Source organism: Triturus cristatus, chromosome 11, assembly GCF_964204655.1.
Source record: "Triturus cristatus chromosome 11, aTriCri1.1, whole genome shotgun sequence".
NCBI classification, from domain to species: domain Eukaryota; kingdom Metazoa; phylum Chordata; class Amphibia; order Caudata; family Salamandridae; genus Triturus; species Triturus cristatus.
This window is the reverse complement of record NC_140594.1, coordinates 853,913,057-853,931,586: the sequence shown is the minus strand read 5'-3', so window position 1 is coordinate 853,931,586 and position 18,530 is coordinate 853,913,057. Positions and strand designations below refer to the sequence as shown.

Below are 18,530 nucleotides of genomic sequence, written 5' to 3'. Positions count from 1 at the left end.
CGGCCATAGAGCAGACCAAGCAGACCATCTAAACCCATGAGATGTAGTTCAAGATGGTATGCTGGGTCATTCCAACCCCCTGAGAGTCATTAATTAATCGGGACCAGATGAGCAGCAAGGTAATACCTTAAACTGCCCTATAATATGGGGACTTTCTCACAGAGGAGAAGACAACTCTGTGTTATCCCCCGCACAAAAGAAGGCCGTCATCCTTGAGGTAAGGGATTGAAACCTCTTCTGAGGGATCAAATGGGGGGTATTCACCACAGCGTATAGATAGTGTGGGATTCACATAATTTTAAATAGGGCAATGTGCCCCATCATATTTGTGGTAGGCAGCACCTCTTCCACAAATCCCTGTCCAAGGCCGATGTAAGGGGCCAAAAATTGAGAGACCAGGTGAGGTCTGGGAGATAAGACATGTAAATTCCAAGATATTTAAAGTAATGTTGCCGCACCGATATCATAGGGCACCAGGTTTGGGCACCAGTATCTACCGCAACTTGCACCAGAAGCGATTTGGATAGATTAATCCACAAACCGGATGTTTCCTCATATAGACGAAAGAACTCAAGGAACCTGGGGCCCGATGACTGAGGTTCACTGAGGAAGAGAGCAGAACATCCTCTGCTTAGAGGGTGATGCTATCCTCAACACCTTCCTCCCACTGCCATCCCCGAACCCAAGCATCACATCTAATCAGGCACGCCAGGGACTCGATGGCAAAGGCAAATAACAAGGGGGACAGAGGGCACCTCTGACAAGTACCCCTGAAAATCAGAAAAGGCCGGGAGAGGACTCCATTTTCATGAACCTGGGTGGCAGGAACACTGTAAGGAGACCCACAAACCTACAGGAGGAGAACCCAAAGCCAGCCCGTTGCAGTACAGCCTCCAGAAATGTCCACAAAACCGTGTTGAACACCTTTGGAAAGTCAATAAGGAAAAGGGCCAACTAGCTCTTGAAATGGTTCGATTGTGAGAGGGCCAGCTGCACCCTTCATATGCAGTGCCGGGTGCTTCTGCCAGACATGAACTAACATTGGTCCGGGTGGATTAGATAACTTAGAACCCAACCCAGCCTAGTCACAAAGGCCTTCGCTAAAATCTTTATGCCAACATTGATGAGGGAAATCTGTCTGTATGAAGCAGAGCAGTCCATAGGTTGGTCCGCTTTCAGAATAACTGCGGTGGTGGCATTATCCAAATCAGGGGGCAAGCACCTGCATTCTGACACTTCGAAATAGAGGGCTAACAGGTGGGGTATCAGATGAGTATGATAGCCCTTGAAGAACTCGATGGGGAACCCGTCAGGGCCAGAGGTCTTGGCTGGCTGGAGGCCAGAGAGAGCCATGTCTATCTCTTCTGCTGTTAAAAGCTGGCCAAGTTCCAGAGCCAAAGAATTGGGAATTAAAGTCAATGGACAATCCCAAATTAGTTGAGATTTTTCCTCTTGAGGAGGCACGTGAAACGCTGCATATAGATTTTGGTAGAGGGCCGAAAAGACCTGTGTAATAGCAGACAAAACCTCACAGTGGGTTCCAGAGGTGTCTCGTATGGCCGGCACTATCCTGGTGGAGACACCATGGATGCAGGGGCGGCCATCACAAACAAAGGGTAGTGGGGTGGGAGTGGGAGCATGGGGGTTGTAGCACAGGTGGTTAATATATATATATATATATATTTTTAAAGGAACTTACCTCACGCTGCCGGCCATCTCCTGCGTCGCGCCTCCACGTTCTTCCTCCCAACAGACACTGAGAGCAACATAGGGATCGGCCTGAGCAGGCTGAAAAGACGATCTGCTCAGGACAGGGAGTCTGTGCTTTTTCTCCAGCCTGGCTGTTCAATACAGCCAGGTTGGAGAAACTTAAGTGCGCATGTGTGTTTGGCCGGCCTGAGACAGCAGACCAAACACACATGCACCCTTAGAAGGGCACATAGCACTCATTTTTCCCCCTCCCATGGCCCTGTCCGCCCCTCCCTACAGTGCTAGAGATAAGTCCAGCAAATTTCTTAATTGGCTGGTGACCGATGCAGGGGCGGCTCCTCTGCAATGGCAGAGGAGCATTGCCCCACTGGCTCAGGGCCAGCAGGTGAAAAATAAAACGATGTTCTAGCTAAGCTGGCAAATGAAAAATAAAATCATGAAAGAACATTGTTTTAAGACACATGTGACTGCAAATCGAAGGGCAGTTAATAAAATCTGTTTTACTACCAGATTTCTGGGTCACATTTCCTGAACGCAGAGTACAGTCGTATGGGTGAGATCCATACTCACTGATACTCACTTGAGCGACTTATTGGTACAGTTTCCTTTTGCGGCGCCCTTTACAGGTCCAGGTTTTAACAATGCAGCTGTCAGGCCGATGTGGTGCTAACAATATAGATAGTGTGGGCTGTGGGTCTGCTCCTTTAAAACAATGGTCTTAATCAGCCTCTTTCATCCATACACTTGACACAAGTGGAGTATTAATCTATTGGCTCATGCTACTGGCTGATTGAGTGTATCCTCTACTTGAGTGCATGCACTGAATTGCATGAAGAGTTGCTTTCCACCTATAGCCCTTTCTGTCCCCTCCTGCTAGCCCCCTCCTGTGTATTTTTCTCTTAAGTGCTAATGCTGCATGTATTAGCATATTAAACCCAGATTTACTGGCTTGCAAATACTTGTTTCACACTTGTCACTTCAATATCCTCTAATGCAGGAATTTTCAGACTCATGGGCCGCAGCACAAGTTTGTTATGGGGTCATTGGATGGGGCCAGATCAATCAACTACAAGGCATAGGCATCTTTGTAAATCTGAAAATGGACGTAAACGAACAAACTTAACAAGCATGGGTTAGTAAAGGAAAAGCACTGGCAGCACCAATAGTATTGGGTATCCTGGAGTGAAAATATTTTCTCACGCTTCAGCAAGACAAAGAGTACAACTTTAATGCTGGCATCAGTAGTGTACGATAATCCCTTTGCACAGGGAGAACAGGTGCAACATAGGGGTGGGCAATAACATCTGACACAGTTGGGTCCACACAGACACACACAATGACATGCCTATATATACACACCGGGACAGATCATTGATCCTAATGGAGTGTGTATTTTCTATTCTAACTCTACACACACTTTGATTCAAGGGTGGGTCGTATAGTGAACTAAGCAAATATAACTGCACTTTTAGGGTCATATTTTCAGATTTAGTGTCTGGTCGTGTCTCATTTCTGATGCAGACCCGGCTCAAACTCCTTTGTGGGATTTAAATAAGCATTTGCATTGCTTTGTTAAAAACAAAAAAAGAAAGTACCTCAACGCAGTATATTGCACTGCCTTGTGTTGCTTTGTGTCAGGTAGGTGTTCCATGAACATTCTCATGCATCCACCCATGGATTTTGACTCAATCCCACAAAGATCTACAAAGACTAGTGGACATGGGTTTATGCCAAAATGGTGTACATGCCTGAGGCTTGTGTAACGGGAAGAAATATTTGTTTCTCCTTGTTATTTCGTTTGCATGTGTGCTATGTTCTTCAGAGCACTTGTAAAGCGGAAATAGCCTTAAAGGACACTTTTTGGCAGGAAGGTACACTCTGTCCTCCACAAAAACTGTCCTGACCTTAACAGAGGCACCATTTCACAATGGTGCAAGGGTGCCTGCATTAGCGCTAGGCATCCATAAGTGTGCCAGCACATTGAGAAAGCATAACTGCGCTATTTATTTGAAGATTTGGCACAGTTCTGCACTCTCCCATTCACACAACACAGCAACTTAACTTGCTGCAGTACATTGCATGAAACCTTTGATAATATGCCCATAGTATTTTGATGCACTCGCTCAATGGTACTTGAGAGACTATGGAGGTTCTGTCCCCGTAGCATGGTGGTCCTGCAGAGAGGGTGTTTGTCTAGTTTTATCACTGTGTTTCAACACTGTGACGAATGGTCTGGTCCTCTGTGTATTAAACAAACACACTTTGGGCCTCATTTAGAGGCTGCACGACCAAAGCGTCACTTTTTGCGACGCTCAGGTGCCACGGGGGTCGGCTTCATATTTACCAGGCAGCACTAAGCCACTTTGCATGGCTTAATGCGGCCTTGTAAATATTGTTCTCTTTAACTCGGTTTTCTGCGTTGAAGGGGCTTGCAATGGGTCTTGCAGTGGGCGTTCCTAGCAACACCCTTGGCTTTTTGACACTGCCCCAAATTTAGGAGAAATTGTAACACTGAGGCAGTGCCGAAAACTTACACTTCCCCAGTGAAGGCGTAAGGGAAGTGCAACGAGGAGAAATATCTTTATTTCTCCTCCTTTTAAAAAAAATGCTATGTGTGCTACAGAGTGCAGCACACATAGAAAGAGGAAAAAGCCTCCCGTGATTTCTTTTGTGCAGGAAGGTTTCCCTTCCTACTCATAAACATTCATCCCTGCAACGCAGGCACCCTTGCACCTTGGCGCAAAGGTGCCTCCATTGGCGCATGGGAGCTCATTGTGCACCAGCGCACGGGAAAAGGGCACGAATGTGCGGTATCTGATAGATATAGTGCATTCCTGCACTTTTGCCATTGATGCAGGGGATCGCAGCAGGAAGGCCTGCGGCGCTGCCCTTTGGCAATATCTTGTAAATAAGGCCCTCTCTCTTTCTAACAAAACAGCAGCAGTGCAAGCTGTCCCCTATTCCTGTACATATAGAACAGATATAGATCAGACAACAGAAGTTTAAGCTTCTCACACATGATGCAAGAGCCAATAGAGTAGCAAAGCAGGATTCCCTCACACACAACAAATTGTTACAGGGAAGGCGGGCAGTGGTGGGCGGCATGTCTAAAAAAAAGTGAGAGTTTATCTTGATGCACTCATAGCAATCCCAGGAGGTAATTCAAGACTGTTAGGGGAGATGGAGGAAATCAGCATGAGATCTGCGTACACAAGGGACGCTTTACTACGGCACCAGACAAGAAAAGTCTATGCTGGGTGAGGAACCAGAGAGCCATGAAGCGGTGGAAGGGATGGGGGGACAGATATAGTCGCATGAGAATGATGTAAAGTCCCTAAGGTCCGACTCCATCTTATGTAGGCCTGACTCCATCTTGATTAGAGGAGATCGCCATCTTCCCTCTCTAACACTATGGGAGTTGCCATCTTTTCCGATTTATGCAGAATATTGTCAAGTCTGCCATTCAGTGCAGGTATTGCCTGATCTGATCTGTCTAAGAACTATGAAAGCGTCAAGCCATTCGATAAATGACAGATACGACCATCAATGCAACGTTTGTCTGGGCCAAATGTCTACTTTCTAACATGTCAAGGATAATTAAGAACACATACAGACATATATCCAAATATTGTAGTCTGAATTGACGTCTTTTTACCATGTATGTTCACAAGGATACATCTAGGACGCATACCTTAATGCACATAATCTATGTAAATATTACCAAAGTAAGAGAGAGAGAGAAGCGTGAGTGTAACCTGTTCACCTTCTCAACCAATCAATACATTAACAAAATCAGAACGAGTGTCCTACCTATTTACCTATTGTTCTAACTACAACTTTCTCATAGTCTTTAAGGTTGCAGTGCCTTGGAACCCACAGGGTGTTTTAAAAGAACCCTCACTCACTTACATGGTAGGTGACATGCTTCATCATTGGGTTCCCACCCTGGTTGCCGAATGCTTCCAGGGTGTGCTGCAAGGCCTAATTAGAGCAGAGCAGGTTTTTTTGAGGAATGATATGCGACTGTGTGTCTGTGAAGGGTGATGTTTAAAATTGGCTCGAGATTTTCTATCACAATTCGTGAATTTATTAGCGGAAGTCTCGGTCAATGTTAAAAGCAATGGGGGATCGGTGTGGGATATTAGTTGGTCCCACTTATCCTAGGTGTGGTCTACATGTTTCAGCCATCTTTTTTTGCCTCTCAGGGTCAGGGTGGCTTTCGTCAGGACCAAAATCAGAGAAATTGCATGCGCACTATGGCATGCAAAAAACAGTGTGTGGTTTATACTTAAAACCCAAGGAGTTGTGAAGACAATACCTCTTGTGTTTCATCCTGTAAAAAGCTGAATTGCAAGAAAGTGGCATTATTGACATATAGGTAGATTCTGTGTAGAACCAGATACGTTACTTTCTTTCTGGTTCCTCTACATTGTCAAGTGTCGCATGTACGCCATTAGCATTTTTTATCATCCACTGTGATACAATTTTTTGTGCCAAGATTTTCACACACACTAACATGTGAATGTTCTCAACAAACAAGACATACATCAAGAGATTTTACAGAAATATATTTTTCAATTTGGTTGAGGACGTCTGGCACGATTATAGATGCAATCGATTTGAGCACATCCAAGAAGACTTATTGAGCTTGCCATTTAAACAACTTAAAGCCTTGGATGAACTGATCTGTCACAAGAAAGGACTAAGAGGCAGGAGCCTAGTATGTCCTCAAATTGTTACTGAAAGAAGTTGTGTACCTAGCACATGAGGGTAATTTTGAGATTGTGGGATTGGGGCTAAGAAACACCTTCTAAGTCTCAATAAGTGGTTTCCATTTCTCAGTGAACCGGTGAAAGAGATGCTTGTTTGCTTGCCATGTATGTATAGGCTATAGACTGTGCTACTGAACGATATGACTAGCTCTGTCCCTGTCAGGCGAATGTTTCATAAGAGGAGGTTTTCGAAAATCTCTAAATTTGCCCTGTCTGGTAGTCCATGCTTGCTAGCCACAAAGCTAAGCCCTATGCAAGTTGACTTGTGAACTGTGACAAGAAGATCGATGTCCTGAATGAGCCACTACCTCAAAAACGTAATGCTTGCATTACTCATGCCTGACTCCAAGGCATGGATTCAGTTCTACCACAGTTTTTCAATGGGAAGTTGTTTTTCATTTGGCATATTGTCATTTCTTGAGGTAACTACTCCCCATCTCCTCTAATGCTGATTTAGAGAGAAGTGCTGATTGTGTTTTCCACTGTTTGCTGTTCTATCCTTTATTGATGTTGGGATTGATTTTATTCTGGTATATCGATCCATTCCACATTTAATAATGTTCATGAAGATCATGCTGGTTCTACTTTCCCAAGCTTAGACCTTTCAAAATGCCCAGCTCAAAAACCATCTTTTCTTTGTTCCTAGGTTATAATTGCAGCATATGCTAAGCATGCAGACAAATCTGTGGACACAGCGAAGGTGGACTTTCTGAAAATCATTAACCGTTGGCCAACCTTTGGCTCCGCCTTCTTCGAAGTGAAGGTATATCATACTTGAATTCTGCCTATTTGTTTACCCCCTGTGTACCACTCCTCATTACATACTTTAAGTTGGTTGTGTTGACTCAACATGTTGTGCTGAGCATCTCTGTTGTATCTTGTGTTTGGCTAACTGCTTACCCTTTGCTGTGTTGCTTTGATGCTACACGTTGAGTGTTGACAATTAATGTAATGGGTTTCAAGTTGATTGGCTTTTCATTGCAGTTACACTCTATCTTATTGGATATTATTTTATGTTAGTCAAGAATGCTAACTCACGTAATGCAACTTTTTTTGTTTCTAGCAAACCTCAGATGCAAGCTTTCCAGAGATTGTGGTAATAGTAATAAACAAGCATGGTGTATCGCTGTCCCACCCCAAAACAAAGGTGAGTACTAAAATTACAGTGGTGACTGGCATCTACGGGGAAAGTGGAGGGAGGAAGGGTGCGGGAGCGCATGAAACTAAAATAAAAAACGTATAAAAATAACACTTACCAAACGACAGGACCTCCTCGCTCCTGGCCTCATCATGACTGCAAAGCAGGACCCCAGCAAACTCCCTTGACCAATAATGGCTCCGTCCACAGCATAAGAGCAGCACCCTGATTTGAGGAAGCGGCCTGTCTCGGTGCTCCACAGCGCTCTGGAGGCCTGCACTTACTCTCAACCCAGCTGTCTTAAGACAGCTGGGTTGAGAGGTTTAAAATGACCATGTCTGGCTGGCCGTCGCATATTGGCCGGCCAAATAGACATGCGCCCTTTAAACAGTGCAAAGGCAGCTCACCCTCCTCCCTGCTGCTGGTGCTACCCAGCAGGCCCTGCCCCGTCCTGACGCTCGGCTCAGGACAGGGTTATTGAAAAATAAAATGGCAATGAATTACAATTTTATTTTTCATCTCGGGGGCATTTAAGTGGGGCGACGCTCCTTTGCTCCAATGGAGGTGCCGCCTCTGTAAAATGGTCCACTGCAAGGCAACAAATAAGGGAACAACAGTCAAGGAAATAATCAGGCTGGAGCCTAGAGGGGTTCCTGAAATTAGAGAAATGATAAATCTACAGAAAGCAGCCAAGGGGAAGGTTTGGAGCATTCTGGCAGGAAAGGGTAAGAATAAAGGAAGGAACATGTGAGAGCGAGAGCTTTGTGGAGAAGAATGTAAGACAAAATAGGAATGCTCTTTGCTTAAGGAGAAGATGGGCCTAGTGAGGGTTTCACCAGAAGAGAAAAAACTAAGTAAGCAAATTTTATTTTTAAGTTTTCTTTACAACGATATACAATAAACAGAGAAGGAAGTACTAAAACATAAGTCACATAGAAAGGTTCTCATGCCTTATAAATCCGATGAGTTAATATTATTCAAGTTCATTTACACTCATAAAATTTTAAACACAACTCTAAAATGTAGTTATATGTCCAACAGTTTTGGGTGATGTAGCCATAAAATAAAATAGATTCAGAGATTGTTCTGATGCCTTCAGCCCAAAAAATCAATGTGTGATATTTGCTGAATAAAAAGAAACTAAACATTTAAGAGGAACAGTAACTAGGGACCTCAGAAACATAAGATTAGTAAGAAGAAGACTGTCACAATCTCACTCAGTGGTCATGCATTTAGCATTTGGTATACACAAGGGGGTACATTTACTAAACTTTCATGTAACGCAGGGCAGCAAGCAAAGTTGCTGCGCAGTGTTACGTGAAAAGGCGAGAGCAGAAATGCTCCATATTTACAAAGATATTGGCATTTTTTGCTCTCTCCTTGTGCTGGCTCACTGTGTACATCCTAGTGTCAAGGCAGACACCCCTGCACTATAGTGCAAGGGTGCATGTGTTACTCACCGGATTGTTTTTGTGCAACAAGGTACACCTTCCTGCACAAAAACAATCCTTAGAGGCATTTTCCTCCTTCTGTGTGCTGCAGAAAGCAGCCCCATGGAAAGAGGAAATAATGAGGAGAAATAAAGATATTTCTCCTTGTTACACCTCACTTAGGAAGGCATAGCGTTTTGGTGTAAAGTCTTTTTAAATCTGGGATTGCCCCAAAATCCACGGGTGGTTGCTTGGGAACGCCAACACATATTTATGGGATTGTGACAGAGAAGTAGTTAGCGGATCTGTGGAAGTAGATGAGAGAGATGAGAGAGGCACTCACTATACCATCTGTGCAAACATTAGGCTAATTTATCCCCTGGCAGGCCAGCCAGCAAGCTGTGGTGCGACGGAGGCCCCACCAACCCTGTGGAATCTGGCCTGCCAGATATGGTTAACTACGTTGCACAGATGTAGGCATTTTGCCTAAATTGCTTTTGCTGACATGGGTAAAAATGTAATACTCTAGCTTTGGTGATAGCAAAACTAGACTTAGCTACAACATAGATGGACCCCGTGCTAAAAAACAAAAGGAATGTGGTTGAAGCCAGTGGACATATATCTAACAATAAGAAATCTGACAGATGACACTAGAGGCGGCCCCTAAAACTCTGAAAAGTATGGAGGTGTTGAAAGGAAGTCTATGACATTGAAAAATACAGAATGGAATTGAAATGATCTGGGACATTGGGCAAGTTAATAAGGAGAAAGATAACAGACTATAGTGAGATGATCCTCAGTTATCTACGTGTGGAAAATGCTTCACAAATTAATCACAGAGAATGATATACCAAACGTCAAATAATTGATCAGAATGATTCTATATTTTTGAAAAACATAAATGGAAAACTTTGAGTTATAAGTTTTAAACTTAGGCAGTAGCATATGATTGTGGCTTGCTCACGTTGTTGGTGAATTAATACTTTTAAGCACAGAATGTACACGTGTGGGGGAGCAGCCGAGAAAATCAATGATGTGCCACCCTCCCCTCTGACGACACCCTCTAAATCGTGAAGAGCATCCCCTCCCGAGCCCCCTCGGACCCCTGCCCTCACCACATCTTCAACAGAGCTGTCACTTCCATCGTACCCAAACTCTGCCACACCATCAACTGCTCCATCAAGTCCACCACCTTCCCGGAAGACTGGAAGCACGCAGAGATCAACCCCCTGCTGAAGAAACCCTCTGCCGACCAAAAGAACCTCAAGAACTACAGACTCATCTCTCTACTCCCCTTTCCGGCCAAAATCATTGAGAAATCCATCAATGCACATCTCTCCAAGTTCATCGAAATGAACCACATTCTGGACCTCTGCCAATCGGGCTTCAGAAGCAACCACAGCACTTAGACCTCTCTCTTCCCCGCTACAGGTGACATCTGCACCCACCTTGACCAGGGCGAAACTGCTGCCCTCATCCTCCTGGATCTCTCAGCCACCTTTGACAACATCTCCCACCACACACTCTGCCCAAGACTCCACGATGCTGGCGTTCACGACAAGGTCCTAGAATGGGTCTGCTCCTTCCTCACCAATTGAACACAGAGAATCAGACTTCCACAGTTCAACTCCGAACCCACAGAAATCAGCTGCGGAGTGCCTCATGGATCCTCCCTGAGCCCCACCCTCTTCAACATTTACATGGCCCGCTTGCAGCCACCATCAGAAGACACAAACTAAACATTGTTTCCTATGCCGACAACACCCAATTGATCCTCTCCCTCACAGACAAACCTGCAGCCGCCAAGAACAAATTCCAAAACGGGATGAAGGCAGTCGCCACCTGGATGAAGGACAGTTGCCTTAAGCTCAACTCAGACAAGACCAAAGTCCTCATCCTGGGCTCCACCTCATCTGCCTAGTATGACTCCTGGTGGCCCACAGTGCTCAGAACGCCCCCACCCCACGGACCACGCATGAAACCTCAGCATCATCCTGGACTCCTTGCTGTCAATGTACCATCAAATAAACGCTGTTTTGTCCTTCTGCTTCCACACGCTCCACCTGCCTTGGAAGATCTTCAAGTGGATCCCCACCAAGTCCAGGATAATGGTCACCCGTACGCTCGTCAGCAGCAGAGTTGACAACTGCAGCGCACTCTATGCCGGCACCACACAGAAACTCCAAAAGAAACTGCAGAACATCCAGAACGCCTCCGTCAGACTCATCCTGAACGTCCCACGCCACAGCCACAGCCACATCACTAGCCACCTGAGAGACCTTGACTACCTTTCAAAAAAAGAATTACCTTCAATCTCCTCACACACGCCTACAAAGCCCTCCACAATGCCGGACCTGCATACCTCAACCACCGTCTCTCCTTCCACACTCCCACCAGACGTTCTGTGGCGCAGAAGCCTGCGTGATATTTATCAGGCAGCACTAAGCCACTTTTTTTGGCTTAATGCTGCCTGATAAATAACAGTCCCTTTAACACAATGTTCTGCGTTAAAGGGACTTGCAATAGGTGTTGCTGGGGGCGTTCCCAGCAACATCCCTGGCCCTTTGACACTGCCCCAGATTTATTTACGAGAAATCGAAATTCTGAGGCAGTGCGAAAAGCTTACGCCTCCCCAGGGGAGGTGTAGGGGAGGCACAACAAGGAGAAATATCTTTTCTCCTCGTTTTTCCTTCTTCTAGAAAGAGGAAAAAACATCTTGTGATTATTTTTGTACAGAAAGGTTTCCGTTCCTGTATAAAAATAATCATCCTGCAACGCAGGCACCCTTGCACCATTGTGCAAAGGTGCCTGCATTAGCGCTTGGCAGCCCATTGTGCGCCAGCGCAGGGGAAAAGGACAGGAATGTGCCGTATCTTATAGATACAGCGCATTCCTGCCCTTTTCTTTTGCCATAGGGCAGCGCAACAGGAAGGAGTGCTGCGCTGCCCTACGGCAAAACCTCATAAATTAGGCCCTGAGGGTTTCATAATGATGTGCGTAGAAGAAGGGCATGGGGGTCATTTGCTTCCAGTAGTGATTTAGTAGGGGTCCTCATAGGTAAAACGGTTAAGAACCACTGATCTAGGGTAATGATATAGGTCTTGCTACAAGACTTGAAGATTAATAACAGTGTTACTATTGCCCAGCCTAACATAATTTAAACCTGTGAATTCCTAGTTATATACCATTCACTGCACCGAGAGAGAACTTACAGGCTTTGTAAAAATGTAAATTGAACTTACCTTTGCTTTATACTTAGCAGGTTATGTATTCAAGTTCATTTTCTCCTTACAGGGCCACCTATGTTTTAGTTTTTTAGTTTTAGTTTATTTAAATTATTGCTAAGTTACTTAAAACCATTACAATAAAGTTATACATGATGTAAATACACGAATACATGATGTGCATAAAATTAGTTATTCTTAAATTAAATTATTACATTCGAATTTAAAATTATCAAGTAGTGAGAAAGAAGGTGGAAATCAGTGCTTTAGTAAACAGGAAATGTTATTTTAGCAGATTAGATATTATCACATAGGTCAATGTCACGTAAAAGGGAAAACTGTTTATACTTTTTAATAATTTAGTTTCAGGCGTATTTACAGAGCTTGGATTGTTATGCAGGAGATTTGGTTCAAGAATAAAACAAGACAGCCCCAGTATTGCCTTGGTAGAGGGTCATATTGTTCCTTAAGAGCGATATAACAGTTTAGGCAGCAGTTTATGTCCGCAGCACTGAACAAATGACGTTTGCTGTAATTTTTGCTCCACTTTAAAAAAAATTATGACAAAGCTTCAGTTTAACTGGGGGTCCCCTAGATCTAAGCAGACTAGAATTGCCTGCCTTCTTGTTCTAATTCCCCTTTGGTTAAATGCCCTCATTAATAGTTGTTTCCTTTCTGTCTGAACAATGTTGCATGAACAAACTAAGTGCAACAGGTCTTCGTTATTGGTCCCACAGAGTCAGCAGGTAACAGGGAGATTTCCACGCAGCCAGGGTGCCATATGTTCTTTAACTGTTACTACCCCAGCCGGTATTTTAGAAACTGCAGCTTGATAAAAGCTGGGTAACCAGTGGCAAAAAGTAATCTTGAAGGGCAGTAGACTTATAGTTATTTATTGCCATCCACCCATGTGCTCTTTTTGCTAGTGTGGCTTTATCCTCTATAACAGATTGAGTTTTAAGTGACTTCTTGACCAGACGCTTGAAGGTCTGTACATTGCTTGGCGTTTCCCAAAGTTGTGCGAGGCCTGTAAGGATGAGTGACTCTTGCAGGTACACTGTTGCCGGTGATGTGTTGCGGTGTTGTAGCTCGTCCTATAACATATGATTCAGTGTGTTGGGTTTGGCTTTCCTAATCTTGTTCCAGCATATTATGTATGCACTACGTCTGGCTAGTGACTGTGTTAGCAACCCGAATTCTAATCTTATCTGCGTGGGTGAGGTATAACTTGGTAAGGAGTATATAGTTCTGTTACCACAAGTGATTGCGGAGTCTAGGGTGCTGGCATCCTGCCCTCTTAATGCTTCACTTCCATTTGAGATTGTTGGAAGAAGCTTTGCTCTTACGACTTCCAGGATTGGCTTCAGAGAGGGACCAGCAAGCTTTTGCTTCAAGTTTTTAAATGCTATGGCCAGAACAAGGCCTTTCTTTTGTATCACAGCCTTCTGTGTTAAAAAGCTACCTTTGTTATCAATAGTAACCCCAAGATACTAGTACTCATCCACGCATTCCAGCCGCGTTTCACCCAAAAACCAGGCCTGCGTTCGGGCGCTTTTGATGCTATAACTCATGGTTTTCGTTTTGCTTAAGTTGATCGACAGGCCGTTAGCTAGTGAGTACACCATCGTTGTGTTGAGCAGTCGTTGAAGTCCCACTCGAGTGCGGCTAACCAGTACCACATCATCAGCGTATAAAAAACATGATATTGTTTTTCCGACTAGTTTAGGAATGTGAGGATTACATGATTGTAGTGGTTCCGTCAAATCAGCCAGAAAGAGTTTGAATAAAGTTGGTGCCAGAACGCATCCTTGTTTTATCAACATAATCTGAAAGAAACAGTTATAGATTCCTTACCTTAGAATTACCCCCAGGTGTCAGACTGGATCCAGAAAGTTTTTCGTCAGCAGTAGCCCTGTGCGTCGGAAGGTGGTGTAGGTCAACTCCGCGTTTGTCGTCGGCATCGTGGTCGTGGGATGAAGTCATGGTAGCTACATAGATGCCGCCCACATGCGCTGACGTAAGTTCTTTCTTTTTTCGCGCCAGCAAGCGCAGATCCGGAGAGAGCGGTACCGCCAGTCAATTTTTGACTGACTTTTTCTCTACTTTTGTCGACTTCGTTTTTTGAGTCCAACGACTCCTGGTGCATGAGGGATGCCCAGCTTCACGGCTTGCAGTTCCTGTAACCGACTGATTCGCATCGCATGTGCCTCTACTGCCTGGAGGGCGACCACAACCCCAAGTCGTGCTCCGACTGCCAGACCATGGCCCTGAAGTCTTTGCGGGAGTGGTCCCGAAAGCTACTTGAGGCCCGGCAGTCGGCACCGCGTCGCTTGAGGTCCCAGTCGCGTAGGAGGTAAAGGGACCGGTCGCGGAGCCAACGCCATTCTTCATCTACATCTTCGCACTCGGGTCAGGTAAGTCGAAGCACAAGAAGCAGTCAAAGAAGCATCGTCGCTCTTCGACTTCTCCCCATCCGATGCGACGAGGGATGCGGGTGGTGCCCTTCCCACAGCTCCGCGTGCGGAGCTCATAGGGTCAGCTCCGGGTTTCCCCCACTTCCCGGGACCGGGAGCGACCCCTGCACAGCTTCGTCAGTTTTACGAAGCGATGCACACCATCTATGGGCAGCCCGACTCCACCGGCATGCCTTCGGGCCCCATGGCCTCGGGGCCCTGGGCCTTTGGCACCGGCGGCTTCGGCCTAGGCGCCGCAGGGTCCCCTTGGATTCAGGCCTGGATCCAGACCAGCACCAGTTGACCTTGTTACGCCTCCGCCGGCGCCGATTCCACCAGCACCACATCCACAACCGGCTTCGGCTGGGTCCCCAGCCGATGTCGATCCCAGCCTCCACCTCAAGGTGTACAGGGAGTCGGACCGGCGTGGACCAATGCCGGATCCGGCGTCGACGGTTACTTTTGCGCCCCTGTTCTACTCTGGCACTTTGAGACCAGATTGGCAGCCAGACGAAGGTGAGGAGGACTGGGAGGGGTCTGGGAACCCTTTAACCAACCAGTTGGTTTATGAACAGGACTGGAGAGAGGAACTGCGGGAAGCCAGTGGCCTGGATACCTCACCAGACCTTCGCAGGTTGTCTCCTCCTACTGTGGTTATGGAGGAAGGAGGGTCATACGCAGTAGTGTTGCGTACGGCAGCCGAGGCTCTCCACCTCGAGCTACCTACAGTTGCAGTCAGAACTAACCTCCTGACAGAGGTGCTTCAACTGGCAGCGAGCTCTTCGGAGCCTTTGCTGCTGTTTAATGAAGCCCAAACGGACATCCTTTTGGGCACCTGGTCCAGGCCCAACACAGGGGCTCCTGTGGACTGGATGATTGCCTGATGCCGCTACCCGGCCTCGGGCAACCCTACTTTCCTCTCCCAACACCCCACCCCTGAGAGCTTGGTGGTCCAAGCCTCCACCTCCAAAGGCACATTCCCTAACGCAACCCCCGATAGGGAATCCAAAAAGCTGGACCACCATGGGAAGAAAATGTTTTCTTCCTCCAGCTTAGGACTACAGTTGGTAAACACCGTATGTCTGTTGGGCCATTAAACCCACTCTGTGTGGGATACGGTAGCGCAGGTGCTGCCCCAGTGCCCGGAGGAGGCCCAGGCCGTGCTCTCCCATGCAGTTGCCGAGGGGAGAGACGCAGCGAAGTTTACCATCCACTATGGGCTGGATACCGCTGACTCACTAGGCAGTACGATTTCCACGTCAGTAGCCCTTCGACGCTACGCCTGGTTGTGGTCGACTGTTTTTTCCGGGGATGTTCAATCCACTCTTATGGACATGTCCTTTGATGGCCGTCGCCTTTTCGGCAACACAGCAGACAACGTGCTGGAGCACTTTAAGGACTCTCGGGCTATGGCCAGGTCCTTGGGCCGATTCACCACCCGACCTGCGCAGTCTACCTTTCGCCCCTTTCGTGGTTACGGAAAGGGTGCCCGCAATGTCCCGCCCAGAGCCACAGGTCGGCGCAAGCTGTTCAGCCTTGGGGACGTGGGAACCAGTGCTGTGTTTTTGGGGGCCAGCAGGTGGGCCAGTCCACCACAGCCCCCTCTGCAGCAGCCTCCAAACCCTCCTAGTCCGACCTTTCAGGGTCACCAAACGCCAGTGGATGGTAGGATTCACCATCCCCTCCCCCACTGGCGCACCATCACATCAGACAGGTGGGTTTTGCAAATAGTCAGGAAGTTTCGGCACTCTTGGCCAAGGGAGCCATCGAGCGTGTTCCTGTCCCAGAAGTAGGTCATGGTTGCTATTCCTACTACTTTCTGGTGCCCAAGAAAGACAAAGACCTGCGTCCTATCTTGAAACTCAGGAACGTCACCTCTTCCTCCAGAAGGAGAAGTTCAAAATGTTGACGCTCGCTCAGGTCTTGTCTGCCCTCGACTATGGAGACTATATGGTAGTGTTGGACTTGCAAGATGCTTATTTTCACATCCCTGTCCTGCCGGCCCACCGGCGTTACCTGCGGTTCACGGTAGGCCACAAGCACTTTCAGTTTACCGTGCTCCCCTTTGGCCTTACCAGTGCCCCTCGGGTGTTCACGAAAGTGATGGTGGTGGTCGCAGCTCATCTGCGCAGCTCAGGGTTCCAGTCTTCCCCTATCTCTACAACAGGCTGTTGAAGGCAGGCTCGCCCCAGGCTGTCGTCTCCCACCTCCAGACTATGGCCGACCTCCTGCATTCGCTGAGGTTCTCCATCAATGTGCCGAAGTCACACCTGACCCCCTCTCCGAAGCTCCTCTTCATCAGAGCGGTTCTGGACACAACGCAGTTTCGGGTTTATCCTCCCGAACAGCGAGTCCGGGATATTCAGGCTATGATTTCTATCTTTCAGCCTCTATCCCGGGTTCCGGTCAGGATGACCCTCCGGCTGCTGGGTCTAATGGCCTCCTGCATCCTGCTGGGGGACCATGCCAGATAGCATATGCGGGCTCTGCAGTGGGACCTGAAGTTCCAGTGGGCACAACATCAGGGGAATCTGTCCGATTGCGTCCAGATCTCAGAGGGCACTGCACACCAATCGCACTGGTGGCTCACGAACCAGGATTGGGTCAGCGGCAGATCCCTCTCCCTTCCCCAACCAGAGTTCACAGTGGTGACCGATGCATCACTTCTGGGATAGGGCGGCCACATGGGTTAGGCGGAGATCAGATGCCTCTGGTCTCCGGCGGAGTCCGGCCTCCACATTAACCTTCTGGAGCTTCGGGCGATTTGTCTTGCACTCAAAACATTCCTTCCCTCAGTCCGGGGAAGAGTGGTGCAGGTGTTCACGGACAGCACCGCTGCCATGTTGTACTGCAACAAACAAGGTGAGGTGGGGTCGTGGGCCCTATCTCAGGAGACCCTCCGCTTCTGGACATGGCTGGAACATCAGGGCATATCCCTGGTAGTTCATTACCTGGCAGGTTCCCTGAACGCCATGGCAGACAAACTCAGCCGCAGGTGCTTGATGGATCACGAATGTCGTCTTCACTCAGAGGTAGTGCAAGGTCTCTTTCAGCAGTGGGGAGAGCCTTGGTTAGATCTATTCGCCACCGAAGAGAACACATAATGTCAGCAGTTCTGCGCATTGGAATTTCCAAGGCGGCACTCACTAGGCGACGCTTTTCGGCGCGAGTAGAGTTACGGTCTTCTATATGCCTTTCCGCCTATACCACTTCTGCACAGAGTGCTGAAGAAGATCAAGAGCAACCGGGCCCAAGTCATTCTTGTGGCTCCAGATTGGGCACGAAGAGTCTGGTATTCCGAGCTACTCAACATGGCCATCGATCCTCCGATCAGACTGCCTCTTCGGGAGGATCTTCTGTCACAGCAGCAGGGGATGGTCCTCCACCCGAACCTGTCCAGCCTCCACCTCCTTGCGTGGAGATTGAGTGGTGGCAGTTGACGTCGTTTGACCTGCCACCCGAAGACTGTGACGTTATCTTGGCAGCCGTGTCCCTCCACTAAGACGGTATACGTCTGCAGATAAAACACATTTTTGCATGGTGCACAGCAAAGACTGTGGATCCCCGTTCCGCCCCTCTTTCTAAGGTTCTCTTGTTCCTCCTTTCTTTGGCCCAGCAGGGCTCTTCTCTGGGCACTATAAAGGACTACCACTCGACAATTTCACCCTTCCTGATCAGCCTTCTCTGTTCAAGTCCCAAGTTGTAAATAGATTCCCTAAGGGCATTACTCATCATTTTCCTCCTGTTCTCTTCGTAATGCCTCAGTGGGACTTGAACTTGGTTCTCACCTACCTCATGTGCGC

The 18,530-nt window shown here is 47.2% G+C and overlaps 1 protein-coding gene across 2 annotated transcripts in view; it reads left to right on the top strand.

Moving 5' to 3' along the window:
• The window catches only part of LOC146785536 (unconventional myosin-VIIb-like), a 961,158-nt gene that overhangs the window by 923,928 nt on the left and 18,700 nt on the right, over positions 1-18,530 (top strand). For both annotated transcript variants that reach the window (XM_085634664.1, XM_085634663.1), the window contains exons 45-46: positions 7,129-7,245; positions 7,546-7,629. In XM_085634664.1, the coding sequence (XP_085490790.1) occupies positions 7,129-7,245; positions 7,546-7,629 (201 nt within the window). The remainder of the gene's footprint in view (positions 1-7,128; positions 7,246-7,545; positions 7,630-18,530) is intronic.